Source organism: Antechinus flavipes, chromosome 3, assembly GCF_016432865.1.
Source record: "Antechinus flavipes isolate AdamAnt ecotype Samford, QLD, Australia chromosome 3, AdamAnt_v2, whole genome shotgun sequence".
Lineage (NCBI taxonomy): Eukaryota > Metazoa > Chordata > Mammalia > Dasyuromorphia > Dasyuridae > Antechinus > Antechinus flavipes.
Genome location: NC_067400.1, coordinates 589746725 through 589764695, shown reverse-complemented (window position 1 = coordinate 589764695; position 17971 = coordinate 589746725). Strand labels below are relative to the sequence as shown.

Here is a 17971-nt window from a genome sequence, read left to right as displayed (position 1 = left end):
GGGAGCAAGAAGAGAATTTGGAACTATAGCTATTTGGCTAGAGATTTCTTGTATCATTTTTGGTACTGTACAGTGGATATAAACTCTGAAATGAGCTTATTCTCTTCCCTTATCAGGAAGAAGCCCATCTGGTTATTATCAGCCATAACCAACTCCCAGACTGTCCTGTTTATATAGACGATGTCTCAGCCTCCATTGTCTGAGCATCTTTAAACAATCTTTGAGATTTTGATTAACATGTCTTTAGACAAGTCTTGACCTAGTCAGTTGGGTGGATTCCATCTGGCTCCTTTCTGATCCCTCCCTCTGAGCTCCCAAACTCCTCCCTGGTACTCCCCACACATTTTTTTTCTATAAAAGATGTGCTTATGAGGATTTTTGCTAAGTCCTTTTCAGGACTAAGGCCCCTATTGAGGCCTTCTTCATATGGAATTCCCTTTAAAAGTGTCTTTTTCCTTACTCTAGCTAACTCTGATTAGTCTGTTAAACTCCCCTATGGATTTAGCCTCCCAGTCAATGATATACTCCTATCTCATTGCATATTCCTTTAATAGTTTCTTCCAAACCCCTTTTTTTTCTTGCTAACTCTATTGCTCTCCTGAATCTATTTCTGTTGTTCACTCCTGGTAGCTATTTATGTTAGCTCTTCATTTTGTCTATAACTTCTTCTCTTAAATAAAGGTACTTTTTGGCAAAGAGAAAGCCCTTGTGAACTAATCACATGTGCCTTGTGCATTGTATTTCCAACTAGGAATTGCTACTCTGATCCCTTCACGTGACAGTATCTATCTATATAAGATATTTGATGTGGAGGGAGGGATGACCTCACCCAGGGAAGAGCTGTTTTCTTATACCTAATGGTTTGCATATTGTTTCCCTCATTAGACTGTGTGGCTCTTTAAAAGAAGAAAGTGCATTTCCCCCCTTTATATCTATACTCAAGCACCTAGCAAGTGCATAGTGAGTACTTAATGCTAATTGACTAACTTACTATGGAAAGGAGAAAGTGCATTTATTACTCAGTATCACTGTGGAAGGACCTGAAGGCATAGAATCTTCCAGGGTTACAGAAACTCATTACTGATGCCATCAATATGGACACTATCTAGGGGGATGCTAGGCCAGAGCCACCAGGACTCGAGGCCCTATTTCTTCATTGGCCAAGAAATTCAGAAGTACAGACAACATTGTTAAGGCCCTGAAGGATTGAAGGGACTGATGTGTATCTATTCTGTAATTTCTGAAAGCCAATCAATCAAGCATTTATTAAGTATCTACTGAATATTGTGCTCTGGGGATGCAAAGACTGAGATAATCCTTATTAGATGGCACATGGGGTCAATCTTAGAGTTGGGAAACCCTGAGACTCATATCATCTGTGTGATCTAGGCAAGTGACTTAACCTTTCTGTATCCCCCTACTTTATCTTCCCCTCCTTCTCAACAGGCATCTTGTCTATATGTTTTATAGTAAAAAATCGTGGCCACTGGCCATTAGCAACTTCATCTCCTCGATTTCATACTTCAAAACACATTTTCTCCAACTTTGCTCTTGTTTTTGAGGAAGAGGTGGTATTTATCGTGCCCATGATCTCATTTCTGCAGGAGCTTGCTCACTGATCAATCCTTTCTCTTATACCATCAGTCTTTTCTTATATAACAACTCCTACAATACACTCAGGTCTTCTACATCCTTTAAAAAAAAATCCTTTTGATTGGACATGTTTAACCTAAATCAAATTGCTTGCTGTTCTGAGGAAGGGGAGGTAAAGGAAGGAAGGAGAAAAATTCAGAACACAAAGTTTTACAGAAATGTAAACTATCTTTACATATATTTGGAAAAATAAAATACTATTGCCAAAACAATCCTTTCACCGGATTTTGTCATCTCTTCAAGCCAATCATCCTTTCTTTCTTCCCTCTTCCACAAAAAAATTCTAGAAAAAGTAGCCTATGCTGGTTGTTCTCACTTTTTGTCCCTTCCACTTACTCCTGGAAGGCTGGTTTTCTACTGATGGGTGAATAAGACCCCAGCAAAACGCCATATCCATGCTAGCAACCCAAGGTCTAGATGGGCTATAGGAAAGGGCATTGACAGAAGGCCTTTGTTAAATTTCTTGCATTGACAGGATTATCATGACCACATACTTATTGTATAATATCAGGAAGTCAACCCCTGAACTTATTCCTCTCCTATAAAAGGAATATTTTTCCCCTTATTAAGCCTGGATTTTTTAGGAACTTTGCATTCATCTTGTTCAGTAAGAACTTTGCCTGCTTTGGGGTCTTTCCCTGTGGTAATGGTGAATTCATGAGGAAATTTGCCTGCCATATGGCATCTTTCCTCTTGTAAATGGCTAGTTTACCCCCTTGCTATGGCATCATAATAAAACTTTTTGCCCCTAGACTGGAAGATTGCCTGGGTCTGTGAATTTTCAAACTTTATCACTACCATACCACTGAAGAAAACCTCTAAGATTTACCTACCCCTTTTAAATGCCTAAATTCTACTTGATTTCTTCTCTCTATTCTCTCTCTCTCTGTGTGTATATTTTTTCCCTTTCTTTCTCTTTGTATTCTCATTAACTCCCATGGCTTCAGGTATCATTTATATTCCCATGAGTCCCAAGTCTAAATATCTAAGCCTAATCTCTCTCTTAAATACCAGTCTTGATTCCCTTGCTTGCCTTTATTTGAATGTTACCTGAATGTCCACCAACAGAGCTCAGACCCAACAAATCACTTACTATATTCTCCCTTTAGACCTGCCTCTCCTCCAAAATTCCCTTGCTTATTGAGAGCATTAGTGTGCTTTTCAACTCCAGTCTTCTTGCCTTTACCTGATACTTGGATTCCCTTCCTCCTGCCCAATGCCTTTTAAGAATCCTACTTTTCCTCAGAAAAAGCAACAAAAGCTCCCTTAAATTTCACAACAGCTTTCTGCTGTCATAGTCCTTCCTTACGTCCTACCTAATTAGATATGGGAATCAAGATAAATTTGGTATGTAGGATCTGACAGTGGTGTTCTCATAAACACAAAACTACATAGATTATGTATTGGAAGGATTAGTTCTGGAGTCAGGAAAACTCGAGTTTGAATTTGGTCCCAGACACTTAACAGCTGTGTGATCCTAGGCAAATCATTTAACTTTTACCTCATCTGTAAAATGGAGAAAATAACAGCACCTCCTCCTAGAGTTGTAAGAATCAAATGAGATAATATTTGTAGTGTCTTGCAAACTTTAAAGTGCTATATAAATGCTATAATCATTATTTTATTTTAGTTAGTAATAATAATCCTGCTCATCTCAGAGGGCACTAGGATGGAGAGGAGAAGGAGGAAGCCCAGGGGGAGAAAGAGAGAGAGACAAAGATGGAGAAAGATATAGGAACGGAGACAGAGAGTCAGAAAGAAAGGGGGAAAGAGGGAGGAAAAAGAGAAGTGGGAGTATACTGATAAAGAGCACTATCAGTCAGAGAATGAGTGCTCTGGGGTGTGGTTCCAGAAGTGATCTCAAACTTTGTCCAAGACCTCCTGTTGAGACTGCAAACAGAACTTTGCCCCCTCCCCCTAACATGGGACTTTGGGTGTTTGGTATGAAAATAAAAAAGTAATACTCTGGACATGAGCAACTCAGGGACCCAGAAGCTACTGCCACCCCTACCTTACCATTCCTCCCACCACCACAGTCCAGAGCTCCACTCAGCTCTTGGACCTCCCTAGACCCAACAAACTGCTCTCTCACTGTCTCTAGCCTTATCTTAGCCTCCTACAGTGTAGATTCCTACAGGGAATCAAGACTGGTATTTAAGAGAGAGATTAGGATTAGGGTCCTACAGTGACCCTTGTTGGATTGAGGACTACATTGTTGAGCAGTCAGGGCTTTCCAGTGCACTTCCCTCCTGTGATACAACTGTGGACGGAACTTTGAGATGACCTGGGTAATTCACTCTTCTGGCCCATAGGAAGTGCCAATGCTTCTCCATTGGTTGATTTTTCTATCAATCTGAGGTCTCTACCACACTTGCTGGTGCAGGATTAATCCAGTTTGGCTGGAAAGCTCACTTGGTAGATCTGGATTCTAGTGTCAGGATGATACTAAGAGGATCTGCAATTTGGGACACATCATTTTATCTTTCTGGACCCATTTCCTGATTTATAACATAACATCCTGGGTTCTAAGGGCTCTCCCAGCTCTGACCTCCTGGGTTCTAAGGGCTCTCCCATGTCTGACCTCCTGGGTTCTAAGTCCCCTCCCAGCTCTGACATCCCATGTTCTAAGGGCCCTCCCAGCTCTGACCTCCTGGGTTCTAAGGGCCCTTCCAGCTCTGATATCCTGGGTTCTAAGGGCTCTTCCAGCTCTGACCTCCTGGGTTCTAAGGGCCCTTCCAGCTCTGACATCCCATGTTCTAAGGGTCCTCCCAGATCTGACATTCTGTGTTCTCAGGGTTCTCCTGGCTCTGACCTCCTGGGTTCTAAGGGCCCTCCCAGCTCTGACCTCCTGGGTTCTAAGGGCCCTCCCAGCTCTGACCTCCTGGGTTCTAAGGGCCCTCCCAGCCCTGACATCCCATGTTCTAAAGGTCCTCCCAGCCCTGACATCCTGGGTTCTAACTCTTCCTATTTAACATTCCATGTTCTAATAGTCCTGATAGTCTAGCACTTTATATAGCACCCAGAGCACACTGACTTTCTGGTGCAATGGCTGTGCCAGTTTTTCTGCCCCAATAGTCTTCAGCACTTTATTGGAGAGCACACAAACACATTCCTCCAGTCTCTTATCTCCCCCAGCTCCAGGCAAAGGAGAAAACAAAAAACAAACAACAACAACCAAAAAAACCCAAAACAAAAAAAATATTGAATGGCGCTCCCAAAGATGCAAGATAAGGCTGAAACCGGAGCAGAAAGGCAGGAAATGTTTGTCTGTAATGGAACTGATCCCAGGAGCTTGGAGTCCACAGCTCTTCCTTCCTCTTCTCTGCCCACAAAGGTACTTGGTGGGGTTTATAATGCAAACTTAGTGATGAAAGAAATCCCCCAACAGCCTCTCACCAGTTCCTGCCGCTCTGTCTGGCCGGACTCTGCTGGGGCTTTTACATCTAATCCCAGGGCTGAGCTGGGTCACTGGGGGCAGGGAGGATGGGAGAGAGAGGGAGGAAGGGAGGCTGCCTCCCACCTGCCAGAGACTGTATAAATACAGGGGTGGAGAGAGCAATCTTCCCAGAAGACCCAGGCTTTCTTCTGGGACAGAGCAGAACAGGACAGCAGCCTGTAGCCAGATCTGAGACCACAGCCCCAAACCATGTACTTAAAATCCCACCTGGAGGATGGTGCAGGTAAGTGAAAGCAGAAAAGTTTCTTGGGATTGAACAAAAAGGAGGGAGATCCCAAATGAGGGACGAGGTGTTTGAGGAAGAGTGGAATGAGTTTCCGGCTCAGAATGAAAAGAATCAAGTTTGATACTTGCTACATGGCTGACTTGACAGATTCCCTCAAGTTCTCCATTTATTTTTCCTCTATAAAATGGACCTAAAAGAGAGCAAATTGTTTTGCAAACCAGAATGTGTTATAAAAAGTTATATTCTGCATTTTAAAAATTATTTAATTTAACATTAATTTTTATCCAAACCATTTCTGGCTTAGAGAGAAAGAGCTCTCTGGCATGACCTTCCAAGACAATTTGAAGTGATATTTATAGGAATTTTGAAAGAAGTTCACGGTTACATTAAATTAGACATTTGAGATTAAAATTCCACAATAGTTAAGTTAAGTACTTTAACCAAGTCATCAACTCCTTTCTCTTCATGACCAAACCTATGTCCTCAAAGAAAGCTATGGGCTTTTGTTTGGTTGTGTCTTATTCTTTGTAATCTCATTTGGGATTTTCTTGGCAAAGACACTGGAATAGTTTGCCATTTCTTTCTCTACATCATTTTTTTTAACATATGAGGAAACTGAGTCAAACTAGTATCTGAGCCTGGATTTGAACTCAATAGGATGGGTTTTCCTGACTCCAGACCTAGCACTTTATGCCTCTAGACTAAGTAAGTAAAAAGGAAGTTTTTTTTTAACATGCGTTTACACTCTAGAGATCAAATTTTCTATTTTTCCATGAGTACTGAGAACAGTTTTTTTCAACCGAATACTAACAACTCTGAACAAATGTTCTCCTTCAAAACAATTCCCTTAGAGGTGCCCACACTTCCTCTAAAGAAATGGTCTTGATTCAGAACATTACTTTTCTTCTCCTTTGGGAAAATAATCCCACGGAGCCTTGGATTTGGTGTCTGAAAGAAATAGGTTCCATACAAAATTTTGCAAGGGTAAATGTTGAAAACTTATCTTTGCATGTATTTTGAAAATAAAAAGTTATTAAAAAATTTTTTTAAAAGTAGATTCTAGTCCCATCTACAATACATGCATGTTCTTAAGTAAGTTTCAGTTCATTTCTCTGAAACTCGGTTTCTTCCTCTGTAAAACACCCGTAAATGCTACTCTGACCTGCTGACTCTTGTCAGAGCCAGAGTGAGTCTCAGATCATGGGTTGGGGTTTGGGTGGGGAAGGGAAAAAGTACTTATTTAGTGTCTAGTGTGTGCCAAGCACTGTGGTAAGTAATTTGCTTAATTTAATATTTTATTTTTCTCCCAGTTATGTAAAACAATATTTTACATTTGTTTATAAGACTTTGAGTTTAAGATTCTCTTCCTTCTTCCCTTCCTTTCCCCACCTACCTCTTTCCCCCCAGAAAAAAAAAAAAACTTGAGAAAAATAATGTTAAAAAAAGTGTTTAGGGGTAGCTAGGTGGTGCAGTGGATAGAGCACCAGCCCTGGAGTCAGGAGGACCTGAGTTCAAATTTGATCTCAGACACTTCCTAGCTGTGGGACCCTAGGCAAGTCACTTAACCCCAAATGCCTCAGCCAAAAAAAAAAAAAAAAAAAAAAAGAGCTTCAATCTATATTCAGCCACAATCAGTTCTTTCTCTGAGTATGGATAGTATTTTTCATCATAGGTCCTTTAGAGTAGTCAGTACTTTACAAATAATATCTCATTTGATCCTCACAGCAAGCCTGGAAGGCAAATTCTGTTATCCCCATTTTATAGTTCAGGAAACTTGGGGCATTTAGAGATTGAGTGACTGGCACAGTCTCACACAACTAATAAGTATTTAAGATTACAGATAAACTTGGACTTCTGGGCTATGGAAGGTCGTGTACTGAGTGAATGTTGAAAACTATCTTTGCATGTATTTTGAAAATAAAAAGCTATTGTTAAAAAAATAAAAATAAAAATAAAAATCTCACAAAACAAAAAATAATTTCACTGTGGTCTGCTTTTATCTCACCCCATCTGGAGTCTTCAGATCTGGGCACCTAAAAGGATGCTGGTCACTTGGAGATAATGTCCAGGAGAGGGTACCTAGGTGGGGAAAGGCTCTAAATTCATGTCATATAAAAGTCATTTGAAGAAATTACTCATGTTTTAGCCTAGAAGAGAGGAAAACATAAGGAGGCCACGATAGTTGTCTTCAAGTATTTAAAAGGCTACCAGGTTATTTGGCTCTAGAGATTGGAGCCAGACCCAAAAAAGAGAAATCAGATTTAAGTTCGATGGATCTTCCAAGTGTGACAGAGCTTCCTAACAATTAGGGCTGTTCCAGAGTGGAGGTGAGGGACTCCCCTTTTACTGAAACAGGCTGAACGACACTTTCTTGGGGCATATGAATAGTAGAGAACTCTTTGGGTCATATAGGCTAGACTGTCTAGCTCAGGGGTCCTCAAACTACAGCCTGTGGGCCAGATGAGGCAGCTGAGGACGATTATCTCCCTCAGGGCTATGGAGTTTCTTTATTTAAAGGCCCACGAAGCAAAGTTTTTGTTTTTACTATAGTCTGGCCCTCTAACAGTCTGAGGGACAGTGAACTGGCCCCCTATTTAAAAAGTTTGAGGACTCCTGGCCTAGCTGATGAGGTCTCTGCCATCTCTTATGTTCAGTGGTCCCATAATTTTCAGTTGTTTGGAATAAGAAGGAGATCAGATCATGGGTTTTCTTTGTTCTTCTCTGGGCTCCACCTTTTCCTTCTTTCTGTCCTTAGGAAAGAGCCAGCAGCATAAGGATCTCCTTGGAAAGATGCCCAAGAGATGTAAGTTGGAAAGAGACATTTGAAAGGCATGGGGTCGGAACTTCTGCTAAATAATCTCTCCTTTACATTTATAGAGGAGTTTCTTCAGGCTATGAGTCCAGATATGAGCATCAATCATCTCTGCTTATCCTTACTTTAAGTTTTTTAAAAGGATGAGCTAATAGAACGCCCAGGATGCCAGAGCTGAAAAGAATCCCAGCCTTTCTATCTACGATCTGGGTCACCTGGGGCAGGGAATCACCTTTCCGGGGCTTCACATGTCAAATGCTCCAAGTCTTCGCCTTTTGTGACAAAGGAAGGAAATTAGTGTTTATTAAGTACCTGTTCTGTTCCAGGCACAGTGCTAAGCACTTTGGCAAGTATTCTCTTGTTTGATCCTCAGAACAGTCCTGGGAGGAGATGCTATTATGATCTCCATTTTACGGATGAGGGGAAAAAGGATATCTTCTCTGGAAAGAGGAGTGATAGAGATCAGGATTAAAGAATTCCTCAAGGAAGAGGAAACCCCTTCGAGTTTGTTGGCTGACATCTCTTCTGTTGTTTAAAGTCGGAGCATTGCTGATGGGGGGAAAAAAAGAAAAACAAATTCCCTCTAATCACTGAAAGTCCACATAAGATAATCTATTATAAGTAGGAGAAGAGTGATGAGATAAAGAAAACCTTCATTTTCCTTGTTTGTAAAAAAAAAAAAAAAAAAGGGGGGGATTGTCTGAATCCAATTCTCCCTGTGCAACAAGAAAACTGTTCGGTTCTGCACACATATATTGTATCTAGGATATACTGTAACCTATTTAACATATAAAGGACTGCTTGCCATCTGGGGGAGGGGGTGGAGAGAGGGAGGGGAAAAATCGGAACAGAAGTGAATGCAAGGGATAATGCTGTAAAAAATTACCCTGGCATGGATTCTGTCAATAAAAAGTTATTTAAAAATAAAATAAAATAAAATAAAAAATAAAAAGAGAAAAGAAAAAAAAGGAATTGGAATAGATGGATTTTAAGATCTTTCCTATTCTATTATCTATGAGCCCTGCAAAGTTAAGTGCTATTTTTATCACCATTTTACATCTGGGGAAACTGAGCCTCAGAGAAATGAAACATTTTGCGCAAGGTCATAGCTTAGTGTGCATATGGATTCTGGGATTCCTTTAAATGATTTTGTAGCTTCCCAGGGGTCCATAGCCCTTAGGTTGGCAAACATTGATGGAGTCCAACCAGCTTATTTGACAGTGATGGCCCAAGTATTATCTTTGTCTAGGTCACTATAGGTGAGGGAGGAAGGGGAGGGAGTTTAAACCTGAGCAGGCACAGATAGGGAGTGTTAATACCAGACTGGAGTGAGGTTGTGAGAAATGGAGAGGGGGTTCCATTTTGTTGCCTGTAGTGGTCATAGGGAGCCAGTCATCTTGGGACATGATAGAGGAGGATCATTTGAGTTGAGGGATGTCTCAGGGCATGCAGCTCTGATCAGAAAAACAGTCCCCCACTCATTCTCTTTTTCTATAAACTTGTTTTCAAAGTAGATGGACTGGTATCATTGACTGGGAAATGTAGGTTTTCTTCCCAAGTTTAGGTGTATTTCATTGCTTTTGGTACCTCAGTTTCCCCTTTTAATAACTATAGAGAATTTAGGCTGCTCTCTCATCTGAGAGCTTTTCACCTATCTTCCCTTTCAGAAAGATCTGCCCTTATTTTAAAGAAGCTTTTGATAAAGTGATCACATCCGCCCTCATTAATTATTGGGTACCCCTCCTAGATGGAGAAGTTTCCCCAATGTAATTTTTTTTTTTTTTTTGCTGAGGCAATTGGGGTTAAGTGACTTGCCCAGGGTCACACAGCCAGGAAGTGTTAGGTGTCTAAGGTTAGATTGGAACTCAGGTCCTCCTGATTTCAGGGCCAGTGCTCTATCCACTGCACCACTTAGCATCCCCAGCATTTCTTCTTTAAATCGAACATCCTCAGTGCCTTCAACTGGCCTTGGTAGGAACTTCTGACTCCTCACCATCCTACTTGCCTTCCTGTGATGCTCTCCTGCTTCCCACATTGGTACCCAGAATAAGTCTCCAGCTATGGTCTAACCAAGGCTTGGGTTAATCATCTCCCAACTCCTGCAACTCAAGCTCGCTTCACATAGTCTGAGATTTCATCTGCTTTTTCCACCCACTCATGGTCCTCATGATCCACTGAAACCCCCAGATCTTTTTCACACTATCTGCTATCCGGCCTTGCTTCCCCAATCTTGTATCTTTAAAATACACCTTGTTTTTTTCCATCTGTAAGTCAGAGAAGGTAATAGTGCTTGTGCTGCTTTCTCTCTCTGGGATTATTATGAAAGCACTTTGCAAACCTTAAAGTTTTAGAGAAACATCTATTCTCACTATTTTCATTATTCATGTCTCATCTATTACAATATTCTCCTGAGCTCCCCTTTCAGTCTCTTCTCTATTTCAGTTCTCCCTATATTTGCTGGCAGATTACTCTTCCCAAATAAAATTCAGCCCAAAAATCTTCCATGGCTCCCCATTACTTCCTGAATAACGTTTGAATCCTTTAGTTCACCATTTAAGGTCCTTTACAATCAAGTTTCAGCCATATTTCCTTACTAGTCAATCTGGTTTATTCATGGTTCCTCAAATGTTTTCTCATCTTGAATAAAGCCTGACTCTGGAGTCAGAAAGACCCAATCTGCCTCAGAGACATACTAGCTGTGAGATTCTGGAGAAATCACTTCTGAAGGGATTGGAATAAAGGACTTTTAAGGTCTCTCCCATCTCTATTATCTATGAGCCCTGCAGAGTTAAGTGCCATTATACCATCATTTTACACCTGAGGAAACTGAAACTTAGAGAAACTAAATGTCTTGCCTCAGTTTCCTAGACTGTAAAATGTGGATGGTCAATACCAGCAGCTACTTGTCAGGCTTGTTATGAGGATCAAATGAGATAATATTTGTAAAAATTGTTTGATGCAGTACCCTGCACATAGTAGGTGCTGCATAAATGCTTACTCCCTCCTCTTCTCTTCCACCTTCCCCTCCCATATGTATTCCCACTCTTTTTTCTGTAATGCTATATCTCTTTGTGTCTTATCCATTCTTCCAAGCTCAGCTTCCATTCCACCTCCAGGAAGCTCTCCCTGATATCTTAGACTGCCTACTGGTGTGACGGTGATTTATGTATTCATCTTGTCTCAGGACAAGATGTCTTAATGTCAAGAGCAAACGTCTCAGGGCCAGGAATTGTGTCTTAATTATTCCCCGTGTCCTACTGTACCTGGCACAGCCTCTTCCCCAGCATCTATCCCCATTACCACCACACAGTAGGTACTTGTCAAGAACAGTGCAACGAAGTTTGCTTTCTTTCTCATTTTTCTTCCTTTTTGATCTGATTTTTCTTGTGTGGCACAATAATTGTATTATTATGTATACATATATTAGATTAACACATAATTTTAAAAATATATTTAACATATCTTGGATTACTTGTCACCTAGGGAAGGGGATGGGGAAAATCAGGAAAATTTGGAACACAAGGTTTTGCAAGGGTTAATGCTGAAAAATTATCCATGCATATTTTTGAAAATAAAAACTAATAATAATAATAATAAAAAGAATAGTGGAAAGAGCCCAAGATTTCCTCTCTGACAACACAAGTTCAAACCCCAAAGTTGCTACTTACTACCATTATGATTTTAGTTTTTTCCTCTATTAAAAAAAGGGGCTGAACTCAGTTGTCTCAGTTTTAATTTGTGCCTAGACCCAGGAATCACCATGATGACCTGGCCCTTTCTAAATCCTGTGATTCTGTGATTCTGTAATTAAACCCAGGGCTCACTGATGGATTCTAACTTCCTATATTTGGTTTCTTCCCTCTCTAGATGGCGATGGGGAGCTAGCTTGGAACTGGAATGCCAAAGGCAGGGCACACCCAACCTTCCTTATTGACTGTGCCAGTGGGAAGCCTCTGCCTCAGCCCGTGCCATCCCCACCCCCTCCCCAAAGGCCCCATTTGGGACCCATCCCTCCTCCCATGGAAACCTACATCCTGTTCTGCTGGGACCTGCCCAGGCCTCCTTGGGACCTCTCCCAACGTGGAGAAGATGAAGCAGAATCCAGCAAACCCCTGAGCGAGGTCACCCAGAGCCTGGCTCCCAGCCCAGTCAGCCAGTCCAAGTCCAAGGCAATGCCCTCCAAGTCCTTCTTAACGCTAAGGGCTTGGGACACAGTCAAGGGCTCCCTGAAGGCATTCTGTTCCTGCATCTGTGGGCAAGAGAATTAAAATTGAGTGTGTGGCAATTTAGTGCAGCACACATTTATTGAGTGCCTACTGTGTGCGTGATCCTGGGTTTGACTCTAGGAAGATAAACATAAAAAGGGAAATCCTCAAGGAGCTTATGATCTAAAAATCAAATACAATAACTATTAACAAGCATTTATTTTTTTAAATAAATTTTTATTGTTATCTTTTATTTTTACATTGTCTAAGTTTCTCTCAGTACTCCTTGCCCTCCCCATCCCATATAACATAGAATATTTTTTAAGGAAAAAGAGAAATGAAAGAAAAAGAAAAAAAAGCCAAATTTAATGCATTAAAAGTCAGAACATTGATTCAGTGGTCCACACTGATGTGATCCCTCACCTCTGCAAAGGGATAGGGTGGGAGTGTCTTGTCCTAGTTCTTGGAAGCCATGATTGCTCTTTGAAATTTCCAAACATTCACTTTGATTTGTGGTTTGGGCCACCCACTTCATTTACACCATTGTAGTCATTGGGTATATATATTGTTTTCTTGACTATTTTGGTTTTCATTAATTCATGTAAGTCTTTCTGTGCTTCTCTGTATTTATCATACATATAATTTCTTTCTTTTTAAAAATATATATTTTTTCTTTGTGGCAGCCCTCTTTATAGTGGCAAGAAACTGGAAAGTGAATGGATGTCCAACAATGGGGGAATGGCTGAATAAGTTATGGTATATGAACATTATGAAATATTATTGTACTGTAAGAAATGATCAGGAGGATGATTTCAGAGAGGCTGGAGAGACTTATATGAATTGATGCTGAGTGAAATGAGCAGGACCAGGATATCATTATATACTTCAACAACAAAACTGTATGAGGATGTATTCTGATGGAAGTGGCTCTTCTCAATAATGAGATAATTCAGATCAATTCCAATGATCTCATGATGAAGAGAGCCATCTACACCCAGAGAGAGAACTGTAGGAACCGAGTGTGGACCATAACATAGCATTGTCACTCTTTTTATTGTTTGCTCGAATTTTATTTTCTTTTTCTTTTTTTTCCCTTTTTGATCTTATTCTTCTTGTGCAACAAGATAGTTGTATAAATACATATGCCTATATTGCATTGAACATATATTGCATTACTTGCCATCTATGAGAGAGGGTGGGGAAGAGGAGCAAATTGGATCACAAGGTTTTGCAAGGGTCAATGGTGAAAATTTATCCTTGCGTATAATTTGAGAATAAAAAGCTTCCATTAAAAATTCACATATATATGTATACGTTTATTTCATTAAATATTTTCCCATTATATTAAAGAAATTTTAACATTTAAAAAAATGTTGAGTTCTAAATTCTTTTCCTCTTTCCTCTCTTCCCTACTCTTTGAGAAAGCAACCAACATGATACTGATTGTGCATGACACACATCATTTCCTTTTAAAAAAATTTTTAATTTAAATTTATTTTTTGTTATATTTTGAGTCCCAAGTTATCTTCCTCCCTCTCAGCCCCACATTGCTATTGTTTGGTTGGTCACATCTAGCTCTTCAGGACATTATTTAGAGTTTTCTTGGCAAAGATCCTGAAGTGATTTGCCATTTCCTTTTCCAGCTCATTTTACAGGTGAGGAAATTGTGACAAACGGGGTTAAGTAACTTGCCCAGAGTCACAGAACTAGTTAGTGGAATCATACATACACACACATACACACTCACACACACACACACACATAAATATGAATCATATAACTCATACTTCCATATATCAGTTCTTTCTCTGGAAATGGATAAGATTTTTCTTCATAAATCCTTTGTATTTGATTTGAATGATCATATTACTCAGAATAGCTTAGCTTTCCTATTTGACACATCATTACTTATAGCACTGTCACGCTCCATTACATTTATGTCCCCCAGTTTCTTTAACCATTTCCCATTAACCCCGATACCAAGGAGCTATGGAATCTAGTTCTTTGCTATCATATCAAGTGCAGCTTCCAATATTTTGGCATATATTGGAATTATTGTCTAATCAATGACCTCCTCAATAGTGTTTGCTAACTGATCACTGTCTGCCAGATGCTGGATATACAGTTCAAATGAAACAATCCCTGCTCTCAAGGTTGGGTTTGCCTCTTAATAGGAGCTCTATTGTCTACTGGGGAGACGCATTTTTAAGAAGAGACAGTCTCTGACGTACTAGGGGAAAACAATGCACAAAAGAAGCTGGAGAGGGTGAGGGTGAAGGTAGTCATTCATATACCATCAGACATGGCAAGACATCCTTGGGACAGATGACCTTTCATCACTGACCTTGTTTTTCATTTACCTAAATACAATTAAACTTTGTGGATACACTTTTGTAGCAAACATTAGTATTTTATTTTATTTTATTATTTTTAATTAAAAAAATTTTTATTATAGCTTTTTATTTACAAGACATATGCATAGGTAATTTTCCAGCATTGACAGATGCAAATCCTTTTGTTCCAACTTTTCCCCTCCTTCCTTCCACCCCTTCCCCTGGATGGCAGATTGACCAATACATGTTAAATATGTTAAAGCATAAGTTAAATACAACATAAAACATTAGTATTTTATAGACTATCTCATTATGAGGAGAGAAGACAAACTGGAGGTGAGAGGGATGAAGGCATGTATGGCAAAGGGTGCTGGAATGATCACAGGCTTATTCTTTTCAAGCTAAACATTTCATTCAACAAAAGTAGCAGGCTCCAAGGCAAGTCAGCTACCAGAAGACTTACTATACAGATTCTTCTAGAGTGAACAGTTTGTTGCTAACTGGGAGGGAAAGCTGAGCCAACACATGGTTGGCAATAGTGGAACAGAAAAGGAGCGGGCAGCTTTCAGCACTGCATTTACTCATCTGGGCCAAGAATACTTGCAAACATCAAGATAGGTTTAAGAAAAATAATGGGGAAATTCAGAAGCTGCTAAAAGAAAAATGAGAACTCAACAGGGTTTATCAATAGGATAGTTCATCCCTTTCTAAGAAGATACCATTTAATTCCATCAAAAGCAAAGGGCAAGTGAAGATTAGAGAGATAGAACAGTCTTGATTCAGTAAGAAGGCAGATAAAATTCAGTTTTATGCCGATAATAACAACTCAAAGCACTTTTATGATGCCTTGGAGGCTATTTATGGGCCAAAGACATATGGTGCATCTCAACTACTCAGTGCTGATGGAGCCACATTGATTAGTGATAAAGACATGATCCTTGAGAGATGGGTTGAACACTCCCATAGTGTTCTTAACAGAACATCATCGATCACAGTTGAAGTCATTGACCATATACCCCAGGTTGAGGTCAATCCCTCTCTAGCCGAACTTCCAAATGAAGAATGCCATTAGGCTCCTGTCATGGGGCAAAGCACTCAGTGCTGATTCTATTCCAGCTGAGATTTATAAGGCAGGCGGTCTGCTACTCATTCAAAAGCTGACTGAAATCTTCCAGATTATATGGCAAGAAGAGGTTATCCTCCAGGAGTTCATGATGCCTCCAAGGTAAAGAAAATAGGTTATTCCACAAAGGAATCTTCCTAAAAGTCATTGCCAGAAAGATTCTTGCCAGAGTCCTTTTTAATAGGATCATTCTTCACCTGAAAGATTCTTCACCTATCTGAGAGTCAGCATGGTTTCAGAAAGGGCTAAGGAATGTTGAGATGGTATTTGCTGCCTGACAATTCCAAGAGATAGGCCAGAAACAGAACAGAGATCTGTACACAGCCATAGATTTGAACAAGGCCTTTGATATAATCAATTATGACAGCTTGTAGAGGATCATGACAAAATCTGATCGCCTGGAGAAGTTCATCAGCTTCGTGTATCAGTCTCAAGATGGCATATCTGTGTGGGCTCTGGGTAATGATGATGCTTTCACACTTTCCTAGTCACCATTGGAGTGAATCAGGGCTGTGTGCTTGCTATCATGCTTTTTAGCATGTGTTAAGATGCCTTCAGTAGGAATAAAAATGTCATCATGTCAGCTACTGCACTGATGATAAATTAATTGTAAAAGCTTAAGACTAAAGTAGAGAGAGACTTAGTATATGACATTGTTTAAAGATGATTGTGTAAAAACACTGGAGAGCATAGGAATAAATGAAATTTTCCTTAAAATGATCAGCAGCATCTATTTAAAGCCATCAGCAGGCATCATATGTAGTGGGGATAAACTAGAAGCATTCCCAATAACATCGGAGGTGAAACAAGGTTGCCCACTATCATCATTGCTATTCAATATTGTCTTAGAAATGTTAGCTTTACCAATTAAAAAAAAGAAAGGAATTAGAGTAGGAAACAAAATTATTACTCTTTGCAGATGACATGATGGTATATTTAGAGAATTCTCAAAAATCAACTAAAAAAACTTCTAGAAAAAATTAACAAGTTTAGCAAAGTTGGCTAAAATACAACAATTTTATACAAATATACAAAATAAACCTTCATAAATCATCAGCATTTCTATATGTTACCAACAAAGTCCATAGGCAAGAGAAACAAAGAGAAATTCCATTAAAAAAACCTGTAGATAATATAAAATACTTGGGAGTCTACCTACTTTTTTTTTTTAAATAACTTTTTATTGATAGAACGCATGCCAGGGTAATTTTTTACAGCATTATCCCTTGCATTCACTTCTGTTCCGATTTTTCCCCTCCCTCCCTCCACCCTTTCCCCCAGATGGCAAGCAGTCCTTTACATGTTGAATGGGTTGCAGTATATCCTAGATACAATATATGTGTGCAGAACCAAACAGTTCTCTTGTTGCACAGGGAGAATTGAATTCAGAAGGTATAAATAACCCGGGAAGAAAAAAAAATGCAAGCAGTTTATATTCATTTCCCAGTGTTCTTTCTCTGGGTGTAGCTGTTTCTGTCCATCTTTGATCAATTAAGGCTCTCTTTATCGAAGAGATCCAGGGAGTCTACCTACTAAGGCAGTGAGGAACTATATGAACACTATTACAAAACACTCCATGCAAATAAAGTCAGATCTAATCAACTGGGAGAATGTCAAGGGCTCATGAATAGGCTCAGCTAATATGATAAAAATGACAATTCTAACTAAATTAATCTACTTATTCAGTGCCATACCAATCAAATTGCCAAGAAATTACAGAGTTAGAAAAAATAATAACCAAGTTCATCTGGAAGAACAAAAGGTCAAGGATTTCCAGGGAATTAATGAAAAAAAATACGAATGAAGATGGCCTAGATCTGCTAGACCTAAAACTATATTATTAAGCAGCAGTCTTCAAAACTACTTGGTTTTGGCTAAGAAATAGAGTGGTGGACCAGTGGAATAGGTTAGGTTTACAAGATACATTAGTCACTGACTATAGTAATCTAATGTTTGATAAACCCAAAGACCCTAGATTCTGGGATAAGAACTCAGTATTTGACAAAAATTGCTGGGATTTGGAATTGGAAAATAGTATGTCAGAAACTAGAGATTGACTAGCATCTAATCTATACCAAGACAAGGTCAAAATGGGTTTATGATTTAGACATAAAGCATGATGCTATAAGCAAATTAGAAGAACAAAGGATTTTCTATCTCTC

At 39.6% G+C, this 17971-nt stretch overlaps 1 protein-coding gene across 2 annotated transcripts; it reads left to right on the top strand.

Moving 5' to 3' along the window:
* Positions 1 to 5010: 5010 nt before the first annotated feature.
* SRARP (steroid receptor associated and regulated protein) lies at positions 5011 to 13654 on the top strand. 2 transcript variants are annotated; one of them, XM_051988495.1, is made up of 3 exons: positions 5011 to 5333; positions 8092 to 8139; positions 12016 to 13654. In XM_051988495.1, the coding sequence occupies exons 1-3, from the start codon at positions 5300 to 5302 to the stop codon at positions 12414 to 12416; spliced, it is 483 nt and encodes a 160-aa protein (XP_051844455.1). In that variant the 5' UTR covers positions 5011 to 5299; the 3' UTR covers positions 12417 to 13654. The 2 variants fall into 2 exon arrangements, with proteins under 2 accessions (XP_051844455.1, XP_051844456.1); XM_051988496.1 differs by lacking the exon at positions 8092 to 8139 and having other exon boundaries at positions 5016 to 5333.
* The last annotated feature ends 4317 nt before the right edge of the window (positions 13655 to 17971 follow it).